Source organism: Phaethon lepturus, unplaced genomic scaffold (genome assembly GCF_000687285.1).
Source record: "Phaethon lepturus isolate BGI_N335 unplaced genomic scaffold, ASM68728v1 scaffold11875, whole genome shotgun sequence".
Lineage (NCBI taxonomy): Eukaryota > Metazoa > Chordata > Aves > Phaethontiformes > Phaethontidae > Phaethon > Phaethon lepturus.
The window spans coordinates 67,610-92,544 of NW_010538435.1; the positions used below are offsets into that span (position 1 = coordinate 67,610).

The window sequence follows — 24,935 nt, forward strand, 5'->3', positions numbered from 1 at the left end:
TAAGCCACTCCTTCTTTTTCCACATCCTGCTCCCCTCAGTGGTTAAATGATGCTGGTATCGTCTTCTTTTTGGTACAAAATGCTCAGTATTATTATTGTTATTATTGTTGTTATTATTAATTTATTATTATTTTTTTATTATTATTAAATGTTAAGGGTCTCAGATGTTTTCATCACCCAGTACTGAAAAGTGGGCTCTTACTGCTGTGGAGAGTACCACACTGAATGACAGTGAGGGCAGAGAAGGATGTAGCTTGCCCAGCTTCCATGTCTCAGGCAGGTCCCATACCAAGAGCATCAGAGGGAGGTGTGAGGAACACCAGGGTGGCATGACATACCTAGTGAGGAAGGTTGCCAGTGCTTCCTTCTGAGTTAGTGAGGCCTCTTCCCCGATATGTGAGAGAACATGACAGCCATTTACCAACTAACCTCTGGGTCTAGGAAATGGAAAAACAATGCAACATCTATCTGAAATAGCGGAAGAGATTATCCTAAACTGGAATTTGGCCAGAATGCTGTCTTTAGTTCTGCTAATCTTGCAAAATAAAGAAGAAAAAAAAAAGAAAAAAGTGCTACAAAGACTTTCTGCAAGACTCTAATCTGCATTTTATAGTCTCTGATTTAGAAAGCAGAATATGCAATAACTCAGCTTTCTCTTTGCATGCCGTGGGGTATGGTTCATTACTGGCTCATGGAAAGGACTGCCTCTTACAAGTCACCAGCAGCAATTTCAAGTGATGCTGGTCTTGGGACCAGGCCCAATCTTAGGTTATTGATAGAAGCCAATGATGGTGCATCGAAAGAAGGAGCTGGGAAGGAAGAAGTGTGGCAGAGAGATGAAAAAGGAGACTGGACGGAACAAATGAGGAAAGGGAATAAGGGCAAAGGTGGAGTGGAGAAAGCATGTGAGGAAATCCAAATGTGATTGAAATGGAGGAGGGAAAGGTTGGAAAAACTAGTCTGAGAGGAAAACTGACCGTATTGGAACAACTGGAGGCTGCCAATGAATAGTAGAAGACAGAGAGCTATAAGTGGGAGCAAAATTCAAAATACTGGCAGCTTTGGTAGTAGGGATAGAGCAGATGAAGAGATGCCTTTCTGGGTACAGACAGCAGGAGCATAGACAGGAATAGTGTTCATCAGAAACAATGAAGAGTAAAGGAAGATGCTGACAGTGCCAACAACTCTTGTTATCCAAAACTCCTCTTCCAAATTCTTACCCAAAACTGAGCCAGAGCGAGAGGTGAGGGAATTATTTCTGGCTCCTTTCAGCCCTTGAAACAAGCTTGGTTTTGGAAAGTGCAAGGAGATGCCATTGAGTTACTGCCTTGTGAGTGATGCATTTTTTCATCAGCTAACTACATGTTTTCATTCTCCCTTTGGTGTCTAACTGATGTTAAAATGAGCTTTAGTCTCTGATCAATTCCAGAGTCTATGGGTGTGAGCAAAAGCAGCTTTGTCTCACTTGGATAAGCTTGAAATACTTAACGTTTAAACATGCTCGGCTTCATTGCCTACTAGGGGCTTGCAGTGCCTCAGCTTCCTTTGCTTTGGAAACCTGTGCTATGAATCAAAACTTCTCTGATTTGACAGTCTCCAATAAGTTCCTGCTTTTGCATCATGCAGTGTGTCACCCTTGGAAATAGACCTGTGCAAGGAGATTACTTAGCCTGGTGGTTTTTTTCCCCTGAAACCCATCAGCCATATACTAACATCAGGCTACAGGTCTTGGCCTGAAATGGGTTGCTTAGCAGTGTTGGCTGCAGAGAACTGCAAAGGCAAAGAGATGAGTGACTTATACGTCAGTACTGTAGCTATCAAAATGTAAGGAAGTTTGATTAAGTATGATCTCAACGCCCTTTTCCTGCAACACCCCTTCTTGTGTTTGCAATGTGTTTGTTAGTGTCTCAAAGCCCTTAGTACAGCAAGATCCAGGAATCAGAGAGACAAAAGAAACACAGCCTAGAAACCCAACTCCCTGGCATTTGCCTTTGAAGAAACGTAGTGCATTACAGGATTTTTTTGTTTTTGTTGTTGTTGCTTCCTCTTTCCTTGCTTTCCCCAGTCTTTGTTATTCCCAGCAACAACCACATTTACTTATTTGCCTCTTCCCAAACCACTGGACAGACAGTGGCTTCATCAGGGAGCCGTTCAGACTGGAGAGGGCAAAACAATGGGGCTTTAATCAGGGTGCCTCCAGCAGCCGCTGCTGGCCAGAGGTTTCTCTGAATTCCCAACATGGAACAGTTGCCTCTTTCATGAAGTGCCTGTGGGATGAGCACAGGATTGCTACACCCAAAGCATTTTCATGCAGCAACAGCTCTCTGAAAGGAAACACTGCTGAGGACACCGCCTGCAACGCCCCAAGCTACTGGGGTGTCCAGTATGAGAGCCTCTTTCTTCCAGGCCTGGCCTGTGTTTGCCTTCCACATGCAATCTCTGAATAGCTCAAGTCTGGAAAGCGTTTAGGAAAGTATCTAACTTTTCTTTTAAAGCAAAAAAAAAAGGAGGAAAAAAAAAGAAAACGTCAAGGGTAATGAAATAGTTTCCAATGACTTTATGCAGTGTGGCCAAACCGTTTGTAATAATTTCCTTTAAATTCCGTTTATATAGAAAGAATTAAATATGAAATCATGAAGCAGGAAGCAGTCATCCTGCCAGCCAGTGACATGTACAGAGAGATCAGAGCAAAGTGAGAGAGACACAGAACAGCAGGAGACTTGCGAAAACTTTTTTTAGCCCTCTCTTTTTCTTCCTCTTTTTGTTTACTGTACACATCCATGTAGTACTAACATTTCTTACCCAAAAGGAGCTGCGGGAATCTCCTGCTGTTCCTTGTCTCTCCGATGGCAGCCCTGAACTTTCCTGTCTTGATGTGTCTCATCTGTCTGTGTTTCCTGATGGATTTTGCAGTCCCCAGATGTTTGGATACCTGATTCATCTCAAAGGAGACTGTGAAGCATTACGTATTTTTAAATACCCAGCTTTATAATTGCTTTGTTTACTTTGCAACATTCTGAACTCATATAAGGCAATAATAAAAATCTCTGCTGTTTTCCTTCAAAGAATTTTGCTGTTGCTGCTTCTAAATTTGTGTGTGTGCAATGGCTTTTGCCTTTGTGCTAGCAAGGTTATAACATTCCTGTTTCCTGAATTCATATTTTTCCAACTCTCTTTTTCAAACCCTCTATAAAGATTCCTGTCAGGAGTGCCCAGGCTGTTGTGTAAAAGACGACTGAGGTTACCCAAGTGCTACCAAATTGAAGTTATGAAATTTCCCCAACACCTGAAATCAGAAGAGAAAGACCTTGTGTCTGTTGTCTACAAAGGTCTGCAAGTCTACAAAGCTGACTTGTGTTGCACCTGAGTTTTGCATATCTCAGGAGCCTGCTTGGATTACAATCTGGAGATCTGGCACTGGCCTCTGCTATCTCCTGCCCAAAGTGAGAGATGAAGATGCCTGTCTGCAGCTCAGGTCATTTTGAACTGGTTCTTCTCAGATTGCTCTCATCAAGGTTGAATTTGAAGTACAGATGCCTGAGTTCAACTTCCCTGAAATCTGGGGTGTTCAGCTGCAGGGTTTTTATCTGAGTCTGTCTCTAACTTGGCTCCAAGGGAACGGAGAGTGAATACTACAGGCCAGGAGTCTACAGATGCAAAAAATTACAGGCTTTAAAATGTCACTAGCTGAGCACATAATGGATATTCTTTGGATTTTGTGATTAGCTGTTGTGTTCTGTTGGCCAGTGCTGCCTTCCTGATGCAATTTATAAAGGAGTTTCAGGTCGTGGCCAGGCAAACCAGATTCAAAAATGTATTCCCTGGGAACATCGCTATCTTTTGCAACATTTCCTTTGTTTCTTCTGAGCAGGACAACCTTGCTGATATACACCTGCCTGTGACTCCCACCCGCTTTGCCATCTCCTCTTCCAGCCTGAGTCAACAAGACATCATCCACCCAAATGTCTGCTTGCATACCGCAAAACCAAGGGGATTATTAACCAAGCTATGCTGCTAAATCGTGCCATTATGCCCAGCATTTCAGATCAAGGGTAGTGCATTATGTGCAGGATTCCTACAACTGACTCCCGTCTCTAGCCAGAGCCATCCTTCTGTACTTGGCACCGGTGAGGCCGCACCTTGAATACTGTGTTTAGTTTTGGGCCCCTCACTACAAGAAGGACATTGAGTTGCTGCAGTGTGTCCAGAGAAGAGCAACAAAGCTGGTGAGGGGTCTGGAGAACAAGTCTTATGAGGAATGGCTGAGGGAACTGGGGTTTTTCAGTCTGGAGAAGAGGAGGCTGAGGGGAGACCTTATTGCTCTCTACAATTACCTGAAAGGGGGTTGTGGATGGGTGTTGGTCTCTTCTCCCAAGTAACTAGGGATAGAATTAGAGGAAACGGCCTCAAGTTGCACCAGGGGAGGTTTAGACTAGATATTAGGAAAAATATCTTTACTGAGAGGGTGGTCAAGCATTGGAACAGACTGCCCAGGGAGGTGGTGGAGTTACCACCACTGGAAGTGTTCAAAAAACATGTAGATGTGGTGCTTCAGGACATGGTTTCAGGGGCATGGTGGTATTGGGTTAACGGTTGGACTTGATGATCTCAGAGGTCTTTTCCAACCTTAGTGATTCTGTGTAAAACCTGGGGTGGTCTGAACACCACATGTATGTCTGTGCACAAAGGTGTCTGTGCTGTGCATGCAGTGAAACCAGGCTCTCGCTCTACATGGGACCATCTGTGCCCAGAGGACCAGGGCATTAGTCTGTACTTCATGACAGCTGTGTCTGCACTTCCTGCATTTGTATTGATCGTAGAATCATAGCATCACAGAATAGTTTGGATTGGAAGGGACCTAGGACAGCTGCGTCTGCACTTCCTGCATTTATATTGATGGTAGAATCATAGCATCATAGAATAGTTTGGATTGGAAGGGACCTTTAAAGGTCATCTAATCTGAGTCCCCTGCAATGAGCAGGGACATCTTCAACTAGATCAGGTTGCTCAGAGCCCCGTCCAACCTGACCTGCAATGTTTCCAGGGATGGGGCATCTACCACCTCTCTGGGCAACCTGTGTCAGTCTTTCACCACCCTCATTGTGAAAAATTTCTTCCTTACATCTAGTTGAAATCTGCCCTCTTTTAGCTTAAAACCATTACCCCTTGTCCTATCACTACAGGCCCTGCTAAAAAGTCTGTCCCCATCTTTCCTATAAGCCCCCTTTAAGTAATGGAAGGTTGCAATAAGGTCTCCCTGGAGCCTTTTCTTCTCCAGGCTAAACAACCCCAACTCTGTCAGCCTATTCTCATAGGAGAGGTGTTCCATCCCTGTGATCATTTTTGGGGCCCTCTTCTGAACTTACTCCAACAGGCCCATGTCTTTCCTGTGCTGAGAGCTCCAGAGCTGGTTGCAGGACTCCAGGTGGGGTCTCACCAGAGCAGAGTAAAAGAGCAGAATCACCTCCCTCCACCTGCTGGCCACGCTGCTTTGGATGCAGCCCAGGCTATGGTTTGCCTTCTGGGTTGCGAGCACACATTGCCGGCTCATGCCCAGCTTTTCATCCACCAGTGCCAAGTCCTTCTCACCAGGGCTGCTCTCAATCTCTTCATCTCCCAGCCTGTACTGATATTGGGGATTGGCCCAACTCAGGTGCAGGACCCTGCACTTGGCCTTGTTGAACCTCATGAGGTTCACATGGGCCCATTCCTCGAGCTTGTCCAGGTCCCTCTTGATGGCATCCCGTCCCTCAGGCGTGTCAATCATACCACTGAGCTTGGTGTCATCTGCAAACTTGCTGAGGGTGCATTTGATCCTACTGTCTATGTCATTGATGAAGACATTAAAGGGTACTGGTCCCAATATGGACCCCTGAGGGACACCACTTGTCACCAATCTCCATATGGACATTGGGCCGCTGACCACTACCCTCTGGATGCAACCTTGATGTTGTTGATGATAACGTGTTTCTTTGCAGCCCCTTTCCTACTCTGCTCGGGTGGGCCAGAGGCACAGCTGGCCTGACTGGCTGTCCCCTGCCCAGCTGCCCTCTGGTGTATGAAGCTGTGGAGTAGAAGGAAACATGCAGGGCTGTGTGGCAAAGTTGGATGGAGCAGGACTGTACAAGTCAAGGGATCTGGTTAAGAACATGCTCCTCAAATACATGTTGCAGCACAGGCCCTCCCTAGCATGCGGCTCTTGACACCCCATGTGTCTTTTCAAGTGCTCCAACACACAGAGTCTCTCACAGTGGGACACAGGACATATAAGGGATTCACATGCTAGCAGAGACAGGGTGTCTTCATTTTGTTAATGTGGCTCTGAAAAGTTTTTCCAGCTCCTTGCAGCACTCTGACACCTTGCCTCCATTTCAGCACACTACCTTTCACCATTGAGCTCCTCCAGAAGCACAGGCTGTGTGGCATCGGGCCAGCTTCTGACCTCAGTGACACTAATATAAATCCAGGATGCTGCAGCCAACTGGTGTGGAGGTACTTCAAATCTGCATATACAGCAAGTGTTCCCATCAGTAAAGGGGCTTATGGTTTAGGTTCACAAAACAGCAGAACAAAAGCAGTGTCTATGTGATGTGGGTACTTGCGAATCTCCACTGTGACAAAGTGCTTCTGCAACATCCACACTTTCCCTGTTACCACCAGAGTGAGCCATGAATTAGCTCCAGGGAAGTCCAAGGAATGCACCAGAACACAACTAGTGTGAAGAGTGAAAAAAAGAATGACATTTTAGGTGAATTTGTCAACAGCAGGTAGCACTGTTGTAATTTACTGCAGTTGGCATTAAAGATGATGTCAGCATAAACTCCAGGAGAAGTAGCTTCTATTGGCCTAAATCTCTTGAAGGACAGACTGTTGAGAAAGTATTGCTGAGGTTGGATATGTATCAGAGGAGAACTCAAGTTGAAAGCTTCCATGACAGTGCCTGGATGGGAGGTTCTGGAGACCTGGAGACAAGGCATTGTCTGATTTGAGAATGCTTGACCACAGAATGACCTTTCTTAAAAGAAGTCAAGCTGCAGACAAATATGGTCATTTTTGAGACATGCTGCAAAATTCTTCTTTGGCCAGGGCCCTTTTCTGCTGTAATTGGAGAAAATGAATTAGTAATAAACAGTGGGAAAAAGCATTGTGGAAGGAAAAGATTGACTGAACCTGAGAGGTGCAGAGTAGACAGCACGAAGAGCCTCAGCTCATTCCTAAGTATCATCATATCCTTAGCATGACGGCTGCCAGGGAAGTGCAGTAGAACAGCGCTACTTGGGCTCTTCAGGCTGAAGCCAAACGTTATTTCAGAACAGCTGAGAGGCCACGACTGGTATTTTGCAGCATATTGTCATACAAAGCAGAGAGCAGCACAAATGTCCTGCAAGTCCTGAGGCTCCCCCTTGGTACAAACACTTCAGGTGGGCAGAAGAGCGATGTGAAGGCAACCCTTACCAGCCAGTGCGGGGTAAAAGTGGTTCCTGTGATGGGGCAGAGAAATATGGCCTGTAGTTGACTCATAGCCTACCTTTTTCCCCATCCCTCCTGTGAACTGCCCTGTGATGCCGTGACAGCAGGCAGACATGTTTTGCGGGTACTTCCCACGGCTCAGGCCGAGCCTGCGGGGCTCTCCTATAACCTGGCAGGGAGTAACCCAGGTCAGGATGGCCGGCAGTGCTGCCTGCCCCTGCTCCGCAGTGCAGCCAGCACTGACCAAGCAACAGCCAGTAGCTAAGGAGGTCCCAGGTCACGTCAGAGCAGCCCTAGCGGCACCTGGGGAGGTGACAGGAGGTGTCTGGGGTAGGACATGCCTGTGTCCCCCCACTTGGACCTGAGAGAAACCATTTCCACTTGGAAGTCAGCAGAGAGCTAGAACAGCTGTGAGGGCTGTGAGCTCTGACGGGCCCACAGTCTGTTGGCTCAGGAGGCAGCAGTAATGCATATATTTTGAGCCTTCCTCCACACAAAGTGGGGAATGTCTGAAGGGGTGGATATCCATCCCAGTATCTGAGGAGAGCCCTGTGTTCCCAGCATGGTCTCCTGTCCTCCTGGCAGCGTCGGCAGCTGCTGGTTTGGAACAAACAGTCTGCACGTCCCTGTGCGAGCCAGGGCAGCTGGAGGGGGATTTGTTTTCTGTTGATTTCATGGCAGCATTGCTGCTTCAGACCACTGCCTTGGTGTGAGGAACAACAACATCCTAGAGGAGACACCCAGTGAATTGCTGACTGCTCCATGGCTACCCAATCTGCATGCCCAGCATGGGAAGCGGTCAGACCACCCTGACGGCATCAACAAAGCCATCATGTTTGCTGACATTTCAAGGGAACAGAGAAGGAAACAAAAGCTGGGAACAAAAGCTAGGAACAAAAGTCTTTGATCCAGTTTAGAGCTGCAGTTGGAAGATATAGGCCTGAATCGTAAATGCCAGATCCAAGTGCTTTTTTGCTGGGGAGGGATTTTAAGCCTCAGTCCAGGTCCCGAGGGTGAGACTTGAGTTTGGTCTCCATGGGAAGAAAATTATGCTGAAAACCAAGTGCTCTGTGAAATGAAAAGGAAAGGTAAAGAAAGGAAACCAGTGGATAGTTGAGGAGATGGAAGAAGTCAGAAGACAGGGAATGCAAGAAGTTCAGTATAACTGATCTGTGAACAGACAGGACATCCTTTCCAGTGCATTCAGGCCTCCCCTCTCACCCCCCACCAACTGCCCTTCCCTGAAATGATCAGAAATAATACAGTTTCTCCCCAGATGGCCTCTGGGTAGCTTCTTGCCATTATTGTGGTATTTAGTTATGAGAAAACCATTCAAGAAGAAAAAAAAGAAAAAAATTAGAAGTGAGACCAAGCCACAAAGCGTGGATCTAGTTCCAAACATTCCCAGGCACAGGGGTACTGAAGTCTGGTCTTTTGGTACAAGTCTAACTTTTAGGACAACCAACCCAAAAGGTTACTCCAAGAATTTGATTGACAATCTCTGAATCAAACCTCCTTCTGAGGTTTTAGTCCATGTGTCTAGGTTTCGGCTAGAATTTTGGGTAGGGAGTGTCTTTCTGGTTTGGTAGAAGTCTGGGAAGAATTGAGTCTCTCCCAGAAAAAAACACATCTGTGTGAGATTTTCAACTTGACTTTCTGGATCGGTGATTCTGATAAGCCAGTTGCAATCTCTGTGTGCTTTTACCAACTTCTGCACTTTTGAAGGTAAGTTTCTGTTTACTAGGAGTTCAGATATAAGAAAACTGTCTGTGTGGTTTAGTTACAGAGCGGGAATCAAAGCCATGGGCTCTAACCTTAGCTCTTCCACTAGCTCATTTTATGACCTCAGGCTGCCAACTCATTTCTGTTTCTCATTTTTTGCACCTATGGGAGGAGAACGATACTTATCCTTTGTTAATTCATGACTCCTTGCCAAGGGGTTAGTTTTTTGCTGACGGAAGCAAAGCACATTCTGTGAGACTGTGCTGGGGTTTTATCCTCACAATGGGGGATGTGGCATACAAGCAAGATTTCAGATGAGGGTTTTTTGTATCCTGAGGGTTGAAAAGCAAACCCTAGGACACTCACCTCCTTTTTCTGTCATTCATTGACGAGAAACACACACAATATTCTGTGCTTCAGCTTTGCAAGGAACGGTGCTGCCATCCTCAGAAGTGTACAGATAAGAGCAAACACTAACTGGTCATAAATGATATCACTTGATATCCATTAGAGCCAGCTCCTGTTTTGCACTGTGCTCCATCTTCCGCTACTGCAAGGCTTCCTTTTATCTGGAATCAGAATGAAAAAGTAGAAACTTCCCCTAAATAAAAATTCTCTAAAAGGCTATAGCATATGGAAAATAATGATATGGAAGTTAACATATTTCACCTTCTAGAAACAATATACTTGAGTGTTTCTTTGGTTGAAAAATCAAACTGAATCTCTGCGTTCCGGTGAAACATTTCGATTCTGCAAAATGCACGCTTTCCCACTGGAAAATCATTCTGCTGGAAGATTTTCAAGTAGCCTTTCTTCCCGCGTGCTTTAGCATCCAATTTAAACTCCAGCTGCTGGCTGCGGTTGTCCCTTGTTGTAGTGAGCGCTGGCACTATGTACTTTCCTTTATAATTAACACAGCAAACTCTTCCAGGGGATCTCGCTGTGGCTTAAAAGGCATTGCCTGATAACGACACGGGAAGGTTGGCAAGATTGTTTTGCCTTTGTCACAATGGCCCATGCAGGACCATTTGCTTCAGAGTAACGTCCTGCCTAATTTTAAATATCCAGCCAGCGCGGCTCCCACCCCCTCCCTTGAGAAGGCAATTCTACAACATGATACTATGTCTCACTCTTAGGAGGTTTTTCCTACTGTTCAAGCTAAATTTCCCCTCATAATTTCTTTCAGTCACTCCTAGTTACAACCCCTTGACCATCCAGAACAAGCCCTTTCCCTCGGTGGTATTTATACCCGGTGCAGACTGCTATTGTGTGCGTTCGTTTCTCTCCTGGTAATTTGGGCCAGCTGTGCCTATTGACCACCACCACTTTGTTCTTCCTCGCCAGTCATTCCCTGCAGATCATTAGCGTTTCTGCTCCTTTTCTCTTCCTCCTCCCCATATGCAGCGTGGTATCCTGTTTTCCTTGTAACTGTAGCCATGCTACAGGGCTAAAAGATTCAAGGATTTTTCCATTAATAATCCCCACGCCCTTTTCCTGGTCAGTACGTTGCTTAAGAGGGATTGAGGTAATTCATTCACGAATAGCAAGCTGAACTCGAAGAGAGGGAGCGCACGACGGGAAAACGTGAGCTCGGTGGAGCCCGTTCCTCTCGCATGCTCCTTCATGTAAGCCCGGTTTTGCTCTGAGAGCAGCTTTGGAAACGGGGTCACATCCTGCAAAGCGTTTTTGCTGGTGCTGCCAACCGATAGGCACCTTTGCAGAAAGGCCACTGGCACCATGTAGGCTGGAGCTCCCTAAAAAGCGCAGGGAGATTTCCCCTCCCGGTCCCCCGTTCCCGCTCTCGCGTGTGAGCGGTGGCACGGCTCCCGCTGAGCCTGGCTGTGCAGGGTGCACCTTCCGCGGCTGGGCATGCTTGCCTAAATGTCAGCGCTGCGAATTTCAGTGGCCCTGGCCAACTTCTGCCCTAAGACTGTAGGTGGGCTTTTTTCCTTTGCATCTTTCACCCGCCAAGGTTTTGCAATTGCACCTTGAGTAAGAATTTCTGCTTGTGAGGAAAGCTAAGCCCCGGTTCACTCTTTTGCAGTTCTGCCAGCTCTGCCAGACTTGGGGCCATGTCTGCTGCTGGCTACAGTTGCATAAAGCTGGAGTAATTTTGTCAGCCTCTGTGGCAATTTACACCCCGAGACTGGAAGTGTAACCCTTTGCTTAGTTCCTACAGTGGCACGGGAAGGTGACCAGGCAACAGATAGGACAAGAAGGAGAAAATCACGTTACAACAATATCGAAATACACATGAAACTCATCCCCAGAGAACCATTAGGAGCAGTGGTTGAGACTCTAAGGGACAGGTCCTGCTTTGATTATTGCTAGGGGACCTAATAACCTGTTTGGTTATTGCTAGGGACCCCTTAGTAGACCCCCTCCCCACTCTACCCATTTTGGCCATAGTTTTAGGTGTGATCTAGAAAATGCTGGGGGACTCTATTTCCCCCGTCATTCCCTAGCCAGGGGAAACCTCAGCTTGCAGGGGAACATGTCTGATGCAAGCCAGCTCCTTGCCCTGTGTGGGAGGACATGGGGACTGTGTGGCTGAAACACTGTGATGGGCAGGCAACACCTCCATGGCTGGCTGTGCTCCTCCTGCTCCTCATGTTGTGTGTCCCCACCACGACGGAGCCTGTAATCGCATGTTCCCATGCTGTTTCTTACACTGTGCAGCAAACTGATAACCTCCTGGTGGGAGCTGGGACAAGCCCATCAGCTTCTCTAATGGGACAAATGCAAACCTTAAATGCCATGGACCGGGGGAGGTCCAAAATGGTGTCTGGTTAGGATTTCCCTTCTCTGCTGGGGCAGCAGCTCATGCAATGGCAGTCTGTGGAGCTGAAGTGCTTCACCTTGGCGTAAGCCGTGTCCTGCAATCGTTGTCCATTTTCTCCACTGTTGATGAAACAGTGCTGGCAGTGGTAGAGACTCCTCCATTGGAAAGAATAAAAACGAAGGCAATGGTCTGGTATAAAGGTCTTGGCATCTCCCACAGCCTATGACAGCACCACTGGAGCACGGGGGCTGTGGCTGTAGCTTTTCTTTTGTGAGCTTACATTCCTTAGCAGTGGGAAATCGGCAGCTGTAATTAGTCTCTGATGTTCTCTGCTAATAAGTGATTTCTCTGGTACTTGCAAATACCGGCATCCCTGAGACATAGCTCTATTGTTTTGACCTCTTATCTCTTCTCTCTCCTCCTCATTGAGAGAGGCCCCAGATGTTCTTCAGCACTGCTAGGGAAAAAAAAAGTCCACTCCTGCTCCTCCCCATTACATCCCTGTCTCCACTACCTTTTAAAAAGTTATTTTTCACAGCCTCTGTATAGGAGAATGGCTCCTGCTAGTCCTCATGGAAAAGGACACAGATGCCGTCAGGAAGCCCTTTTGCTTTGGGAGGAAGAGGGGTCTGACATCAACAGGAAGCGCTGTGCGGCAGAGCTGCTCCTGCCTCCAAACGAGGGGGGCCTTGAAAACAATGTCAGCTCGCAGTTTAGGACTCGCCGGCAGGAAACGCATGCACGCTGGTGTTTGCAGTGCAGAGGAAATGATAAGCACTACCTGGCCTGACTTGGAGCAGAGATAGCGCGGTGGAAAAAAAAAAAAAAAGGAGGAGGAGGAAAAAAAAAAAGGTTGTTTTTCTTCACACTGGTTTGGAGCCTGTCCTTTTGCCAAATGGAAAACAAAATAAAGAGCAAAATATGGAATTTATCAGGAATCCGTTGGGGGGCTTGGAAACTGAGAAGTGCAATTGCGAAGTGACTAGATTTACTACTTTAGTAACAGCTGGATATCGCTTTTTTTTCCATTGTTAGCACTGAGAATGACCCTCAGCTTGATAACCCCTGGCATGCACACTCATTGAGAGATGAAGGGAGGGGAAGGCTTGTATCCCATGTGGAACCGGGGGGATTTTCTGCGTGGGAGAAAAGTCATGGGGACAACTGCACCCTCTGGGGGCAGAAGGGTCTTGAGAACACAAAGAAGAGTAGCATATAGACAGATATCTCTCCTGACTTGTCCCTACTAGGCAAGGGATAGAAACCTGCTTGGGGAATAAGAAGATGGCATCATGCTGTAATATTTTATTCAACTTTGTTCCTTTTCCTCTTTTATTAGGGTCTGTAAAAGCCTTATCGTGCCTCCTCTTTTCACTGACCTTCTGACAGAACTAGTTTCTGTTTCTGATACCCTTACACCTCTGGCAAGCAGTTGCAGAGGTACAGTCCTTGCAGGTCAGCCTTGGAGAAACCATGCCGTACGCTCTGTGTGCATCTCAGTAGTTATGTGCCGACATCCTGGGGTGGAGGTAGACACCAGCAACAGGGCAGGAAATATTTTCTTCTAAACAATCCCAGCCCATCATCAGCCTCTATAAGGCTGGGAGGCTGCGTGACACTATCTGCAAATGCTGTTCTGCCTCCTCTGCTGTCCTTGATGATTCTCACTGGCTTTGGAGAGTGAGCAAGCTGCCTTCTTGCAACATATGCAAAGTGTTGATCTGCCACAAGTCTGGCAGATGGAGCAGTGCTGTATTCCCTGCTGTTTCTGAAAGAAGCCCTGAAGGTGCAGCACCACATCCAGATGTTGAAGCCAGGCTGCTTAGCAGCTTCTTTTAGAGCTCTTTACCCTCCCTGGTGTAAAGGGAGGAAAGATCCCTGCTATCAAGGATGTAAGGTATGCTTTCGAGGACTGCAGCCTCTGGAGATGAGAAGGTGTAGCCAACATGACCCATATCCCATGGACTACCTTTTCTAACTAAGCTACTGAGTAAAAGCAGTCCACTGAGACTGGTTCTGGACTTGCTGATGTAGAAATCCATGCATGCTTGAGGAATCCACCCCCAGACCAACAGCTTTCCTTGGCTGAGAGTAAGTCCTTCACCCAGGAAGGCCTTCAGCATGGTAGCAACGTGCAGGGCAAAGTACTAGCTAAATGCACTTTGCTTGGGGCAGGAGAGCATAGAAAATGTCTGTGGCAATGACTTATTCTCTGGCTGAACAAGCTTCAACAAGCAAGAGTACCAGCATGTATTGATGTATCCCCCAGACGTATGACATCAGCCTAGCAAGACTTTTGCAGCTTTTGACTCTGTCAATACCACCTTTAGGTATTAGGGTTTGACACCTGATGAAAAAAACATTATTTCTCTAAGAATTTCCTTCTAATGCACATGAAACCTCTCACAAACACATATATACATATGCAAATGAATATAATTGTGTATGTAAAAATACATGTATATATGTATATGTGTATGTATGCACACACATAATATGTTGATCTATACATAGATATACATTTATTTATGTATAGAGGTATGTGTGTCTGACCAGGTGCTGCTTCTGGCAGAATTTTCTCCATGTTGCTTGGACACAGAAGCTGAGCCCACAGGCTGTGGTGATCGTATGCCCTGGGCATTACTTAGGATGGGTAGAACAGCACCTTGTTTCACCAGACAAACATCAGCAATCCAAGTCACCCACAGCTTAATCCTCTTCAAATAAAGACTGACTTGTTTTCAGCCTCCTCTGAGCAGGGCTGGGAGAACATTTCTAGGTGATCTTCCACTGCCAGCAGCAGTCTTAATTCTCCACTCTGTGTTGAACGTCACACCATCATTTTATGCCCCTGTAAAGCTGGTGAAAATGCTTCTATCATTCACCTCGTTTGCTAGTATTTGCATGCCACGGTAAGAGATAAGAGTGAGTAGAACAAACGGATTTTTTTTTCTCTTGTGGAAAATACTGCTGCATTCAATGGGATTTTTTGTATAAGTGCAGCTCTTTGGGTCAGGCCCAGACAGCCTTGCAATGAAAACACTCGGTCTAAATATATGCTCAGCAACTGAGCAAAGATGGAATGGATTTTGTGCTGCTTGGCTTCAGACTATAATGACTGGTTATTGCTAGTGCATTCACATGTTTGTTTTCAATCAGATTGACATCATAAGGCCTTATTTACTTGTTCTCAAAAGTCTGTTTTCATTTGCCTTTCACTTCTTATATGCAGCCTTTACGGGTTTGTATTTAGGCTCCTCATCTGTCTGTCTGTGATATATAATGATCCTCAGCAATTTTCCCTGCTCTTTGCCCTAAGTTGTTGACTGTCCGTAAAACAGCCCATTTGGAATAACCTCTGGAAATTGCTGTATCTGCTTTTCACTAGGAGAGCCCTAGAGGCAAGATCAGTGAGAGGCCTGAGTGAAAGAACATTGCTGCATAATGTAGTGTCAGTCTGCATCAGTCCATCAGTGTGACAGAGGGCAAAATAAAAAGAAGAGGAAAGATATAAATATATGCTGTGAGATTCAGCCATGAAATTTTTCATCCATATGAGAGCCTGGTCCAGGCCCACCTTCTCAGTTACTGTGTACCTTGCTACCAAACATTAACCTGGGCTCTCAGTGGGGTGGTTGGGCCCTGCCCTCCCTTTCACGTACCTGAGATCATTGGCACTGCCATTCTGCATTAGCTGGCACAGTCGGATGTGTGCTTTAAAGCTTGGGAATGGCTGTCGTATACGCTTGTAAATGGCTTGCTGTGCAGCAAGCGTGGAAGGAGAACCATGAGTGCTGACAGACCTCCAGCCTACCCTTGCACATTCAAAGGCATAACAAAAATTTTCTGGGAAAGAACCGCAGAGAGAACTGCAGAAAAGCTCACCTTGCTGCAGCACCAGAGTTAGGGAGACAACTCCCCAGCTCCTTGCTTCACTCTGTCTCTTCACCAGCAGGATAACAACAGCATAATTTTTCCCAAAGCCTCCCAAGAGCAGCTCTTTGGGAATCAGTTGCTTTGTCACCAGCATGCCATCAGTACAGAAGTGGACTAAGGATCTAACAGTGAGACAGCATGACAGAACAGCACAGAAACTACAGACAAATTGTATATCCTATAGAGATTGCTGTAGATTTCAGTGCATGGAGGTGATGTTTGTGAAAGGCACAGTACAAAGGACTACAAAGGACTTGACTTAAACAGTTTAACTAGTAGTTGGCATTTTTTAGATGCACGTCAAGGTAAGCACCCAGAATTTCTTTCTAACAGCCCCAAAGGCTTCATTATAAAGAGAAACCTGGAATTCCTATTGCCTGGCACACTAAACTCCAAGTCAAAAAGAGTAAGGAACAAACTAACACTGGCAACCAGGCAGGGAGGATGCGTTGGTCCCCTTGAATTGCTTTTCTCCAGATTCTGGAGAACTTCGTGTCAAGGGAGATGTTGGTTTCTACACCCTTTTCACAGCCATGAAATGGGTGTAATAGCTTACAAGTCACCTCTAGAGTAATTTCGGGGCTAAGAAACCGAGCAAGTCTGCATCAGCTAGCAGGCTCAGGTAAAAGATGGAGGCTGTGCACTGTTTGTTTTCTAACTTGCTTCTGAAGCCCTTGTAAATGAAAACATATAGGTCAAAATCTCTTGAGAGGAGAAAGAAACTTATGAAGTCTGTATATTTTCCTTGCTTTGTTGCCAGCAGTTAAGTAGGTTAGCATGGCTTACATTGGTGCCCATGCTTGAGAAGCTAGCGGAGAAAGGAAGGAAAACATGATACAGTGTCCATAAGCTTGTTTATTGATCTGGATGAAAGACAGCGGGCACTCAAGAGACTTCAAGTGGAGCCTACATCACCGGCTGTCCATCCCAGTGCTCAACACTTACCTGCACTCTTCCCTTGCAGGCTGCTTCTCCTGGCTGCCTGGAGCTGCGGCATCGGCATTGCCCCGCTCACTCCTGCGCTCCATCAGTGCTGACGCAGCCTTTGGATTTGGTAGTGTTTTTAGCATGTGTTGTCAGAAACGAGGTTAATGGTAGAATTCCTGTCTCACGTCCTGCTTATCCTCGTAACATCAAGGCATTTACTCAGACAGAGATCAATTAGTTACATACAGCTTCAAAACTATTCTGATCTTTTCTATACTTATACCCAAGTCCCTTTTCTGAGACAGCCTAAATTGTCCCAGAATTAATTTTAAGTAATACCTCAAGGATTAATTACTCCAATTGCTTGTGCTGTGGTGGACAAAATGCTGTACAACATCCACCCTAATCTGCTGTGGATCAGAACTGTTAGGATTCAAATGGCTAGCTGAGGACGTGCACAGCTCATTGATCTGCCCTGCAGACCAAGGCTGCTGTTTTCTGAGGTGACTGTACCACAGAGTCATAAAAGTTAGGAGCGGAGATATCCTGTTCGGTTATCTGGTCTTTTTTTGCAGGAAACCCACAGCAGGATGTTTTCCTAACAAAAATATTCTAGTATTTAGTACAACCTCTTTTCAAAAGTGCCTGCATGACAGAATCTGCCAGCTATGTCAAGGTACTTAGTCACATTTCAGAGGGCCATGGTGACTGCCAGGGTTGAGAGTCAGTGTTCAACGTCTGCTTGTGCAGTGCTTTCTCTTAGGCTTTCTTTGATGTGTGTTGTCGATCAGCTGGCCAGGTCTGCCGCGGGCTCTTTTGTTTCTGCTTGGAACATCACAGTTGTCAGATCCGGTCTGGAAAATCAGGTGTTCTTACACGTCTTATTTAGATTTGTGACATGTAAGCTGGGGATAATATCAGCGGGGAAAAAAAAAAAAACCCTCGACAGTGGTGCCATTGGCTTCATTCAAACTCACACTGGACCTGCAGGCTGTGTTGAAACGCATTTGCTTGAAATCGGCGTGCCGCATCCCAGGCAGCACTCAGTGTTTCCTCTTCCTGCTCAGGCCATGGAGGGTGATGGCTTGCAGCGTCTGACAGATTCAAGATCTGTTTTTCCGATGTCTTTGCCCAGCAGAATGGCAACTGCGTTCAGGACGGTACTTTCCGGCACTACCGGGAACAGCACTCTTGTGCTAACCTTCGTGACATTGCAGAGACGTTTCCACAGAAGCAGAGGGAGAAAAAGAAAAAACATGAAGTGTGTGACTTGTATGGTGATTCATTTGTGCTGTTCATGCAGACAGGATCACCTCGGCACCAGCTATTCATCTTTTTTTTAACCGTGTTTATGGCAGCTAAAGGGGAAGAGGCGAGGAGGGCTCTAACAAGATGATTTGTTTTTAAACCTGTTTGGTGTTGTTTACCTATCTCATGCTGTTCAAACACAGGTGTGCGTATGTATGGGGGGGGTTGTGGTAACTCAATGCTAACAACCAAACCAAACACTGGAATTTGATGGTGAGACAGTTTATTTTTTCTTCTTCTGTGAAATGAGTTTAGTACTGGTGAAAAGTATGCATAGACATCCTGGAGACTGCAGTCCTCTATTTGTCCTTGCAGCAGTTACGTCCAGGCAGGGCAAACCCTCCCCATCCCCAGCTCTGCCAACTTCATCTTGGAGCAGGAGAGAGCCGCTGCAGCGATTTCGGATGCTGTGGTCACTTCCATCGCTGGCCACTGCTGAAAAGGAGATGGTAGAAGGCAAAAGAAATGATACCTGGGGGCAAGGCAGGATTTATCCTTAGCTGCCATGGGTTAGGGCTATGCATTGGGAGACAAGCTGGATTTGTGACTGTTGTGCTGGACCAGGGCTCAGGCGAGGTGCAGGGAGGAGAGCACACGTTGATCTCCTCTGGAATTTGCTTCTCAGCCAACCTTATGCCTAGTAAAAATCAGACAAGATCAGCAAAAAAAAAAAAAAAAAAAAGGAAATCTGGTGAATCAGCATTAAAGCTTGTGATTTACAGCAGGAAGCATCAGGAAATACAGAAAAATGTTGCATCAGAGATACTGACTCTCAAGTATGCTGCCATTTATACAATGCTGTTCCTTTCCTGTGATTTAGGAGGCCAAGTTAATATATTAGTGTGTTCTAAAATGTGTACTGTTTTGTTATTTTTGTTTGTACAAAATAACAGCTCTTGGTTAGTACAGACTGAAACACTTATTTTTTAGGAGGAAATATATCCTAATTTAGTAATTTAAATTGAAACAAGAGACTATTTTGACCTTTCTTACACTATTGACATAGCATGATAGGAAGCATGCACTACTATTGAGGGCAATGGAAGACAATTGAAAAAAATACTAATACGCAACAAAACCAAAAAGGTGAAATAAAAATGCACACAACCTTTTTTACAGCACAGGATTCATTTTTGGGAGAAATTAAAAAAAAAAAAACCCAAACTATTCCCTGTAAGTCAAACATGAAAAAGTTGATGTTTCAGGTGAAATGGAAGGTCTGTGTTTATCCTCCCATTACTTGAACTAAAATTAAAATAAAATTAGAGAGGATGTGAAACCTCCTCTATGTGGCATAAACCACCCACTACGGAGGACCTGAGTAGATCTGTCACTAATTTCTATCCTTGCAAGGAGCCCTCTGAGAGAACAGCAGAAGGATAAAGGCAAAAATGAAGCCTGCTGCTATTCAGTCCAGTTCAGTGCAGTGTACCCTGAATACACTGACCCCGTCCGGCTTAGCTAACCTTAAGCACAGTCTCACTGGACAGTATTCACCCTGACTGGTTTGGGTGGCCGCCTTACTTAGCAGCCTTCTCCCTAGGGCCCTCCTGTAGCCCATGGAGACTAAAAGTTTCTTCTGGAAGGCGGCACTGGAGGCTGCAGGACATTGCTTGCATCTCCTGCTGGACCACGGTCTTTCTCGCTCTTTGCTGCCTTTGGTGGGAGAGCAGGAGTCCATCCTCCCACCCGTTCTTAGATGGGGTGACTCCCTCTCTTCCTTGTGTTCCCTCCTACTAGGACTGCTTGGTGATTTAGTGAGGTGCGTGCTTAAAGGTCTCCCTGGCTTCGATCCAAAATGCTCATCCCTGTGCTAGATGAAGCCTTTGTCAAGCAGGCAAAGCGTGAGCACTTTGCTTGCTGGTGGGGAGGTTTGGTGGGTGGTAGCATCACGGCTGGGAAAGGACAGGAGGAGGGAGAGATGCCCCCTTCCCAGCAATGCTGGGAGGTGAGAGGCTCAGCGCACATCGCTGGCACTGGAAGCTGGTGGGATCAGGAGGGGAGGGAGGCACGATACCTGACCTAGCAGGAGCCATGCGCCTGTGTAAAGGAGGCGTCATGAGCTGTGGTGATGGAAAAGACCATGGTGAAGGTGGATATCTGTGTACGCTGAGCTTGGAGGTGATATCCAGTGAGAGTGGAACAAGTTACTGTGACTGCCCTTCTGGTTTATTTTTGTCTAGGGGAAGAGAAGCATTGTCTTTTGTGTGCAGTATGTTTATAACTCAATTTCCCTTCTGACTGATGCCTTGCTCCATACTCTTTTCTCCTCCTCCATCTGGTTTCTATTGTAGTTTTAAATGAGGACGGTTTGGCTGTCTGGCAGAACAAGTGGGGTCTGTGTGACACCAGCTGCCTCCTCCAACTCGTAAGCCTCCAGCACAGTTTTAATTATAGAAGTGTCAAGATTGGACACCGCCACCCCCACCCCTCTCTGTGGCTGCACGCACGTGCACAGCCCCTGCTACAAATCCCTGTCCGGGTCTGATCTGCCTTCGGGAGAGACCCAGCTCTGTGATTTACCTGTGCCCTGTAAGAGTCCCGTTGTAAAGCACGTGCTGGAGTCTGTACCTCCCCACATTCAGGGTTGATCACAGCCTTTGGTCTGGGTCATCAGGAGCCCCGTCTGAAATCATCAAACCACCTCAGAAACACCTGGCAGTGAGAGGGAGCTGCTCACTGCCGCTCTGGCCTCCCCGGCCCCAAGAGCCCGAAAGGCTCAGCTTTGTCGGAGATCAGAGCTGCTCAGGAATTTCAGAGCTGCAGGTTCTGCTCAAAGAAAACATTTATTGTGCTCCGGTTTCATACAAGCGCTGCATTTAGGGGCCGCTTTGCAGGAAGCTGATGCAGTCCCTTCACCTCCAGGGATCTGAGGTCAAAGTCTGTAATTTTTGGTTGCCAGTGAAATGTGTCCTATGTGGGATTTTTTTTTTGACATCACAAAACCGCCACACATTTTGGCGTAACTGGCTGTTTCTCTTCATAAGAGCCGAAAGCCTGATATGGCAGGAAATCATGTATGTGATGAGTGAAGGGCACTGGCAGGGATATGTGAGAAGCCCAGGGCTGGAAAAGGAGGGAAGACTGCAGGGCTGGAGTAAGAGATACTGGCAGAGCACCGTGCATATGGTCTGTCTGCAGTCTATAGGTTGTGTCTACTGTAGAGTCTTCACCCACTTTTAAAAATTGGTTGAATTTTATATGTTTTCTACAGATTATTACCCTCAGGCCCCTTTTTTTTTGCTTACCAGTCCTCAGTGGATGGACCTAGCCTTCTCTGGTTTGTGTATAAGAAGTTTGCTTACCTGCCGGAGGCCTCTTGACCTAATTTATCCCAAGGAAACTTAAAATTCAATAAAAAAACCAGTGTGATTTAATAAGTCTTACTTTCAAGAGGTCAAATTATTCACAACAAACGTCAGTATATGCATTTTTAGTTGGGATGCTTATTCTTAACTCCGAGGTTTTAAAAACTATCTAATAAAGGGTGCTGTGGGCATGGACCCCATTTCTGTGGCAGCTAGGCACCATCATATGAAGTTTGTCTATATGAAAGACTGTTTAATTTTTAAACAGACCTTGTCATGTGGCTGTCCTGATCAAATAGGTTTTCTGTTCAATTAATTCTTCTTTTTCCAGGCAGCATGGAGTGGTTCACCCAGTCTCCCACCCAAACAGATCTGAAATGAACATGGATCTGCCTAGTTTTCATTTTTGCTGTTTACATTAGGTTTATTCCCAGAGACCCCTACCAAGAAAGAAATCTAAATATGCCATGTATGCATAGCTCCTGCCACAAAGGCAGTATAGCCTGACCAGCCAGAAATGAAGAAGAGACCTGAAGTCATTTGCCTTTCATTTTGTTTTTTATGTCTAGCATGCTCATCATCATATGGTCTGAGTTCCCTACTGCAGTTACAGATAATCAGATCTTACTCAGAGATAGGAAGGTCCTTTTTCTTCATGTATCACTTGGGCTTTTCTTGGCAGGATTTTAAGGAAATTTCATACTTTTCTTTTGCTCTAGCTCCTTCCACATCATCTAGTCCTCTTAGGAAGCAGGTGCTGTAGGCACTGAAAGGAATGCTTCCCATCTTCCTTCTAGAAGGCGCTGACACGCCTTCTCCTCAAAAGTCCTCGAGCAGAGAATCCTATAACTCTGTGACTGCTGTGGATGAAACTTTGTAGACTTCACCTGTTCTCTTGGTGATTTGATAGTTTCCATGAACATTGTTGTTGTAGTAGGCTAGGGCCCCTGACAGAATTTCAGCTGTTAGTCTTAGCCCAACAACTTGAGGGTCTTAAAAATCAGCCCAAGGGCTTTGAGTGTGACACAGCATGACTAATGTACCTGCATTATAAGTCCCTGCTCAAAAAAACATAGTCAAATTTTCCCTGTTGCTCTGAAGAGGCTCCTTTAACTGAGGAGAATTAGTCTGTTTGATCATTCAGGCTTCCAGGTAATCACTGGCACTTTGTGTATTCCTGCATTTGGGTTGGCCAAAAGAGGAGAGAAGGGACACACAAGAAGGACCTCTTTACCTCCCTCAGTAAGAGTCGGGAGGCAGAAGGGTAACACTTCCCTGACTGACTGGGCTCAGGAATAGTGTGTCACTGAGGTAGGCACCAACTTGGGAGCCCTCCTCACCAGAGCCTGTGCCCTGGGCTGCTTGGTAGGGGCAAGTCCACCCATGAGCTGGGTCTGGCCTCAGTGGCACCCATGAGAAATACAATAATGTACCAGCTGGCTTTTTGTTCAGGCTGTCCTTGGAGTGCCGTCTCTGGATCCTGCCTGACAAAGCACATGTTAATATGTCATTATGGTCTTGAACTTCGAGCAGAAGAACTCGGAGAAGGTCCAGCCAAAGGCATTATCTCTGTGGTGTTGCAAAGATGCAGTAATTGCTATGCCTGGCTTTCCAGTCAAATGCGTGGCTTAGTCTGTTTTCTTCCATATAGCTTTCTGAATGCACAGTGCAGCAGAGTCAGCATTACAGTGGGGAACTTTAACTTCTGCATTTACTGACTTTTGTGCTTATGGCTGCATGAAGCATTGCATTAAACACACAGTAGTTTCTACCACCTAATAAGGAAGGGCTTTCTTACTGTTATTGTTATAGTTAGGGTTGTTATAGTACTGGGGACAGAGAGGCTTTGTCTGACGAAGAGGATGAGGGTTTCCTATACCTATATAATGGGGAAAAAATAAACATACACTTTGAGTCCAGGTCTGGATGTAAATGCGGTGCCTCGGGCTCCTTTCAGCTTTAAGGCTGGTTAACTCTTTGGCTGGTTATGTTGATGGAGTTCTTTTGAAGCCAATGTCAGATTTTGTCAGTGTGCAGATCTAGTCGATATTTGAACTTTATACTCCTTCTGTGGGAGTTTATGAGCACTAAACTGTGGGTATGTAGGCTTATATGGAAGTGTGAATGCCTCTTCTGATTTTTATCCAAGCCAATCAGTCCTTTTGGCACAATTCAGCAAGGCTGGAGCTCTATCTTGGGGAGGGGGGAGGTTCCCAGGACCTCGTACTTTACCTCATGCTTTCAATTAGAATGAAATTGCTTCTTTTTCTGGAAAGGAAAGAAAAATGGAGAAAGAGAAACCCTATCTATGTTTCAGTGACTTCAGGGTCAGTCATTGTCATATGTCAATTAGTGTGACATGGCACAACCATGGTGTATCCTTACTTTGTATGTTGGCTATGGCCACTTTGTGGGGTTTATTTTTGGTTTGCCTTGTATTTCTCCCATTGTTATGCCTTTCCTTCCATCTGCAGAGAGCTTCTGCTGTTGTTTCATGAAACTGTCTCCTCTGTGGTGACTTGTGGAAGTTCTTGGTGTGTAGTCATTGGATGTTTTGCCTTGCTTTCCTCTCCTAGTCCCCTACGTGCTGAAGAGCTGTGCGGAGTTCATTGAGACTCATGGCATTGTGGATGGGATTTACCGTCTCTCAGGAGTGACGTCCAACATACAAAAGCTGAGGTAAGGGCAATCTGCCTGAGTGCCAGAGGGCTTTGGTGACATTGCTTGGTACCTTTTTGCTGTTAGTCCCTCACGCATAGACTGGGGCCAACAGAGCTCTATACTGATGCAGAAGATAAACTTGTCTCTGAAGGGAAAGGCAACATTCCAGGGATTAGTCCATGACAAAGAAAAAAATTGTCTCCCTCTGCATCTATTAATGGGAAACTCCTGGACAGTCTCAGCACAAATGCTGAGATGTTCTCTCTCACTTCAAGACAAAGCAATCTCTTTATATCAGTTTGGGGTCCACTCATGGGACTATATTAGGGAAACCAGAGACTAGCTGAAACCTCGGGGCCTGATCCCAGGAGACAATCTGGACCAGTCTGCAGAGACATCTCTGCTTTCCAGTTTGTTTTTCTTCTAGCTGTAAAAGAGTACTTAGGGTGGAGTACTGGGATGCTACAGCTCTTATTTGCCTACACTGTTACGTTTCCATATTTTTCAGACAAGAGTTTGTTTCTGACCAATGCCCGGATCTGACAAGGGAAGTTTACCTCCAGGACATCCACTGCGTGGGGTCGCTCTGCAAGCTGTACTTCAGGGAACTGCCCAACCCTCTCCTCACTTATGAGCTCTACAAGAAATTCACGGTGAGACCCTTTGCTGCTCTTGTTCCTCTCCAGCAGTGTGGATGTGCTGCAGGTTCCTCCATGACAGCTGTTTGGGATTCACTCCAATGTCCTGGCTTCTGGTGCATCTATCTGTATAAACACTTCTCAGTGCTCTTCCCTTCTTGTCTTGCGCTGGGTCTCTTTCCC

General features: G+C 46.0%; 1 protein-coding gene across 1 annotated transcript in view; it reads left to right on the top strand.

Annotated features, from left to right (window-relative positions):
* The window catches only part of LOC104620554 (rho GTPase-activating protein 31-like), a 58,126-nt gene that overhangs the window by 13,634 nt on the left and 19,557 nt on the right, over window positions 1-24,935 (top strand). The window contains 2 exon segments of the mRNA XM_010286808.1: window positions 24,030-24,132; window positions 24,623-24,767. Coding sequence (XP_010285110.1) covers window positions 24,030-24,132; window positions 24,623-24,767 — 248 coding nt within the window.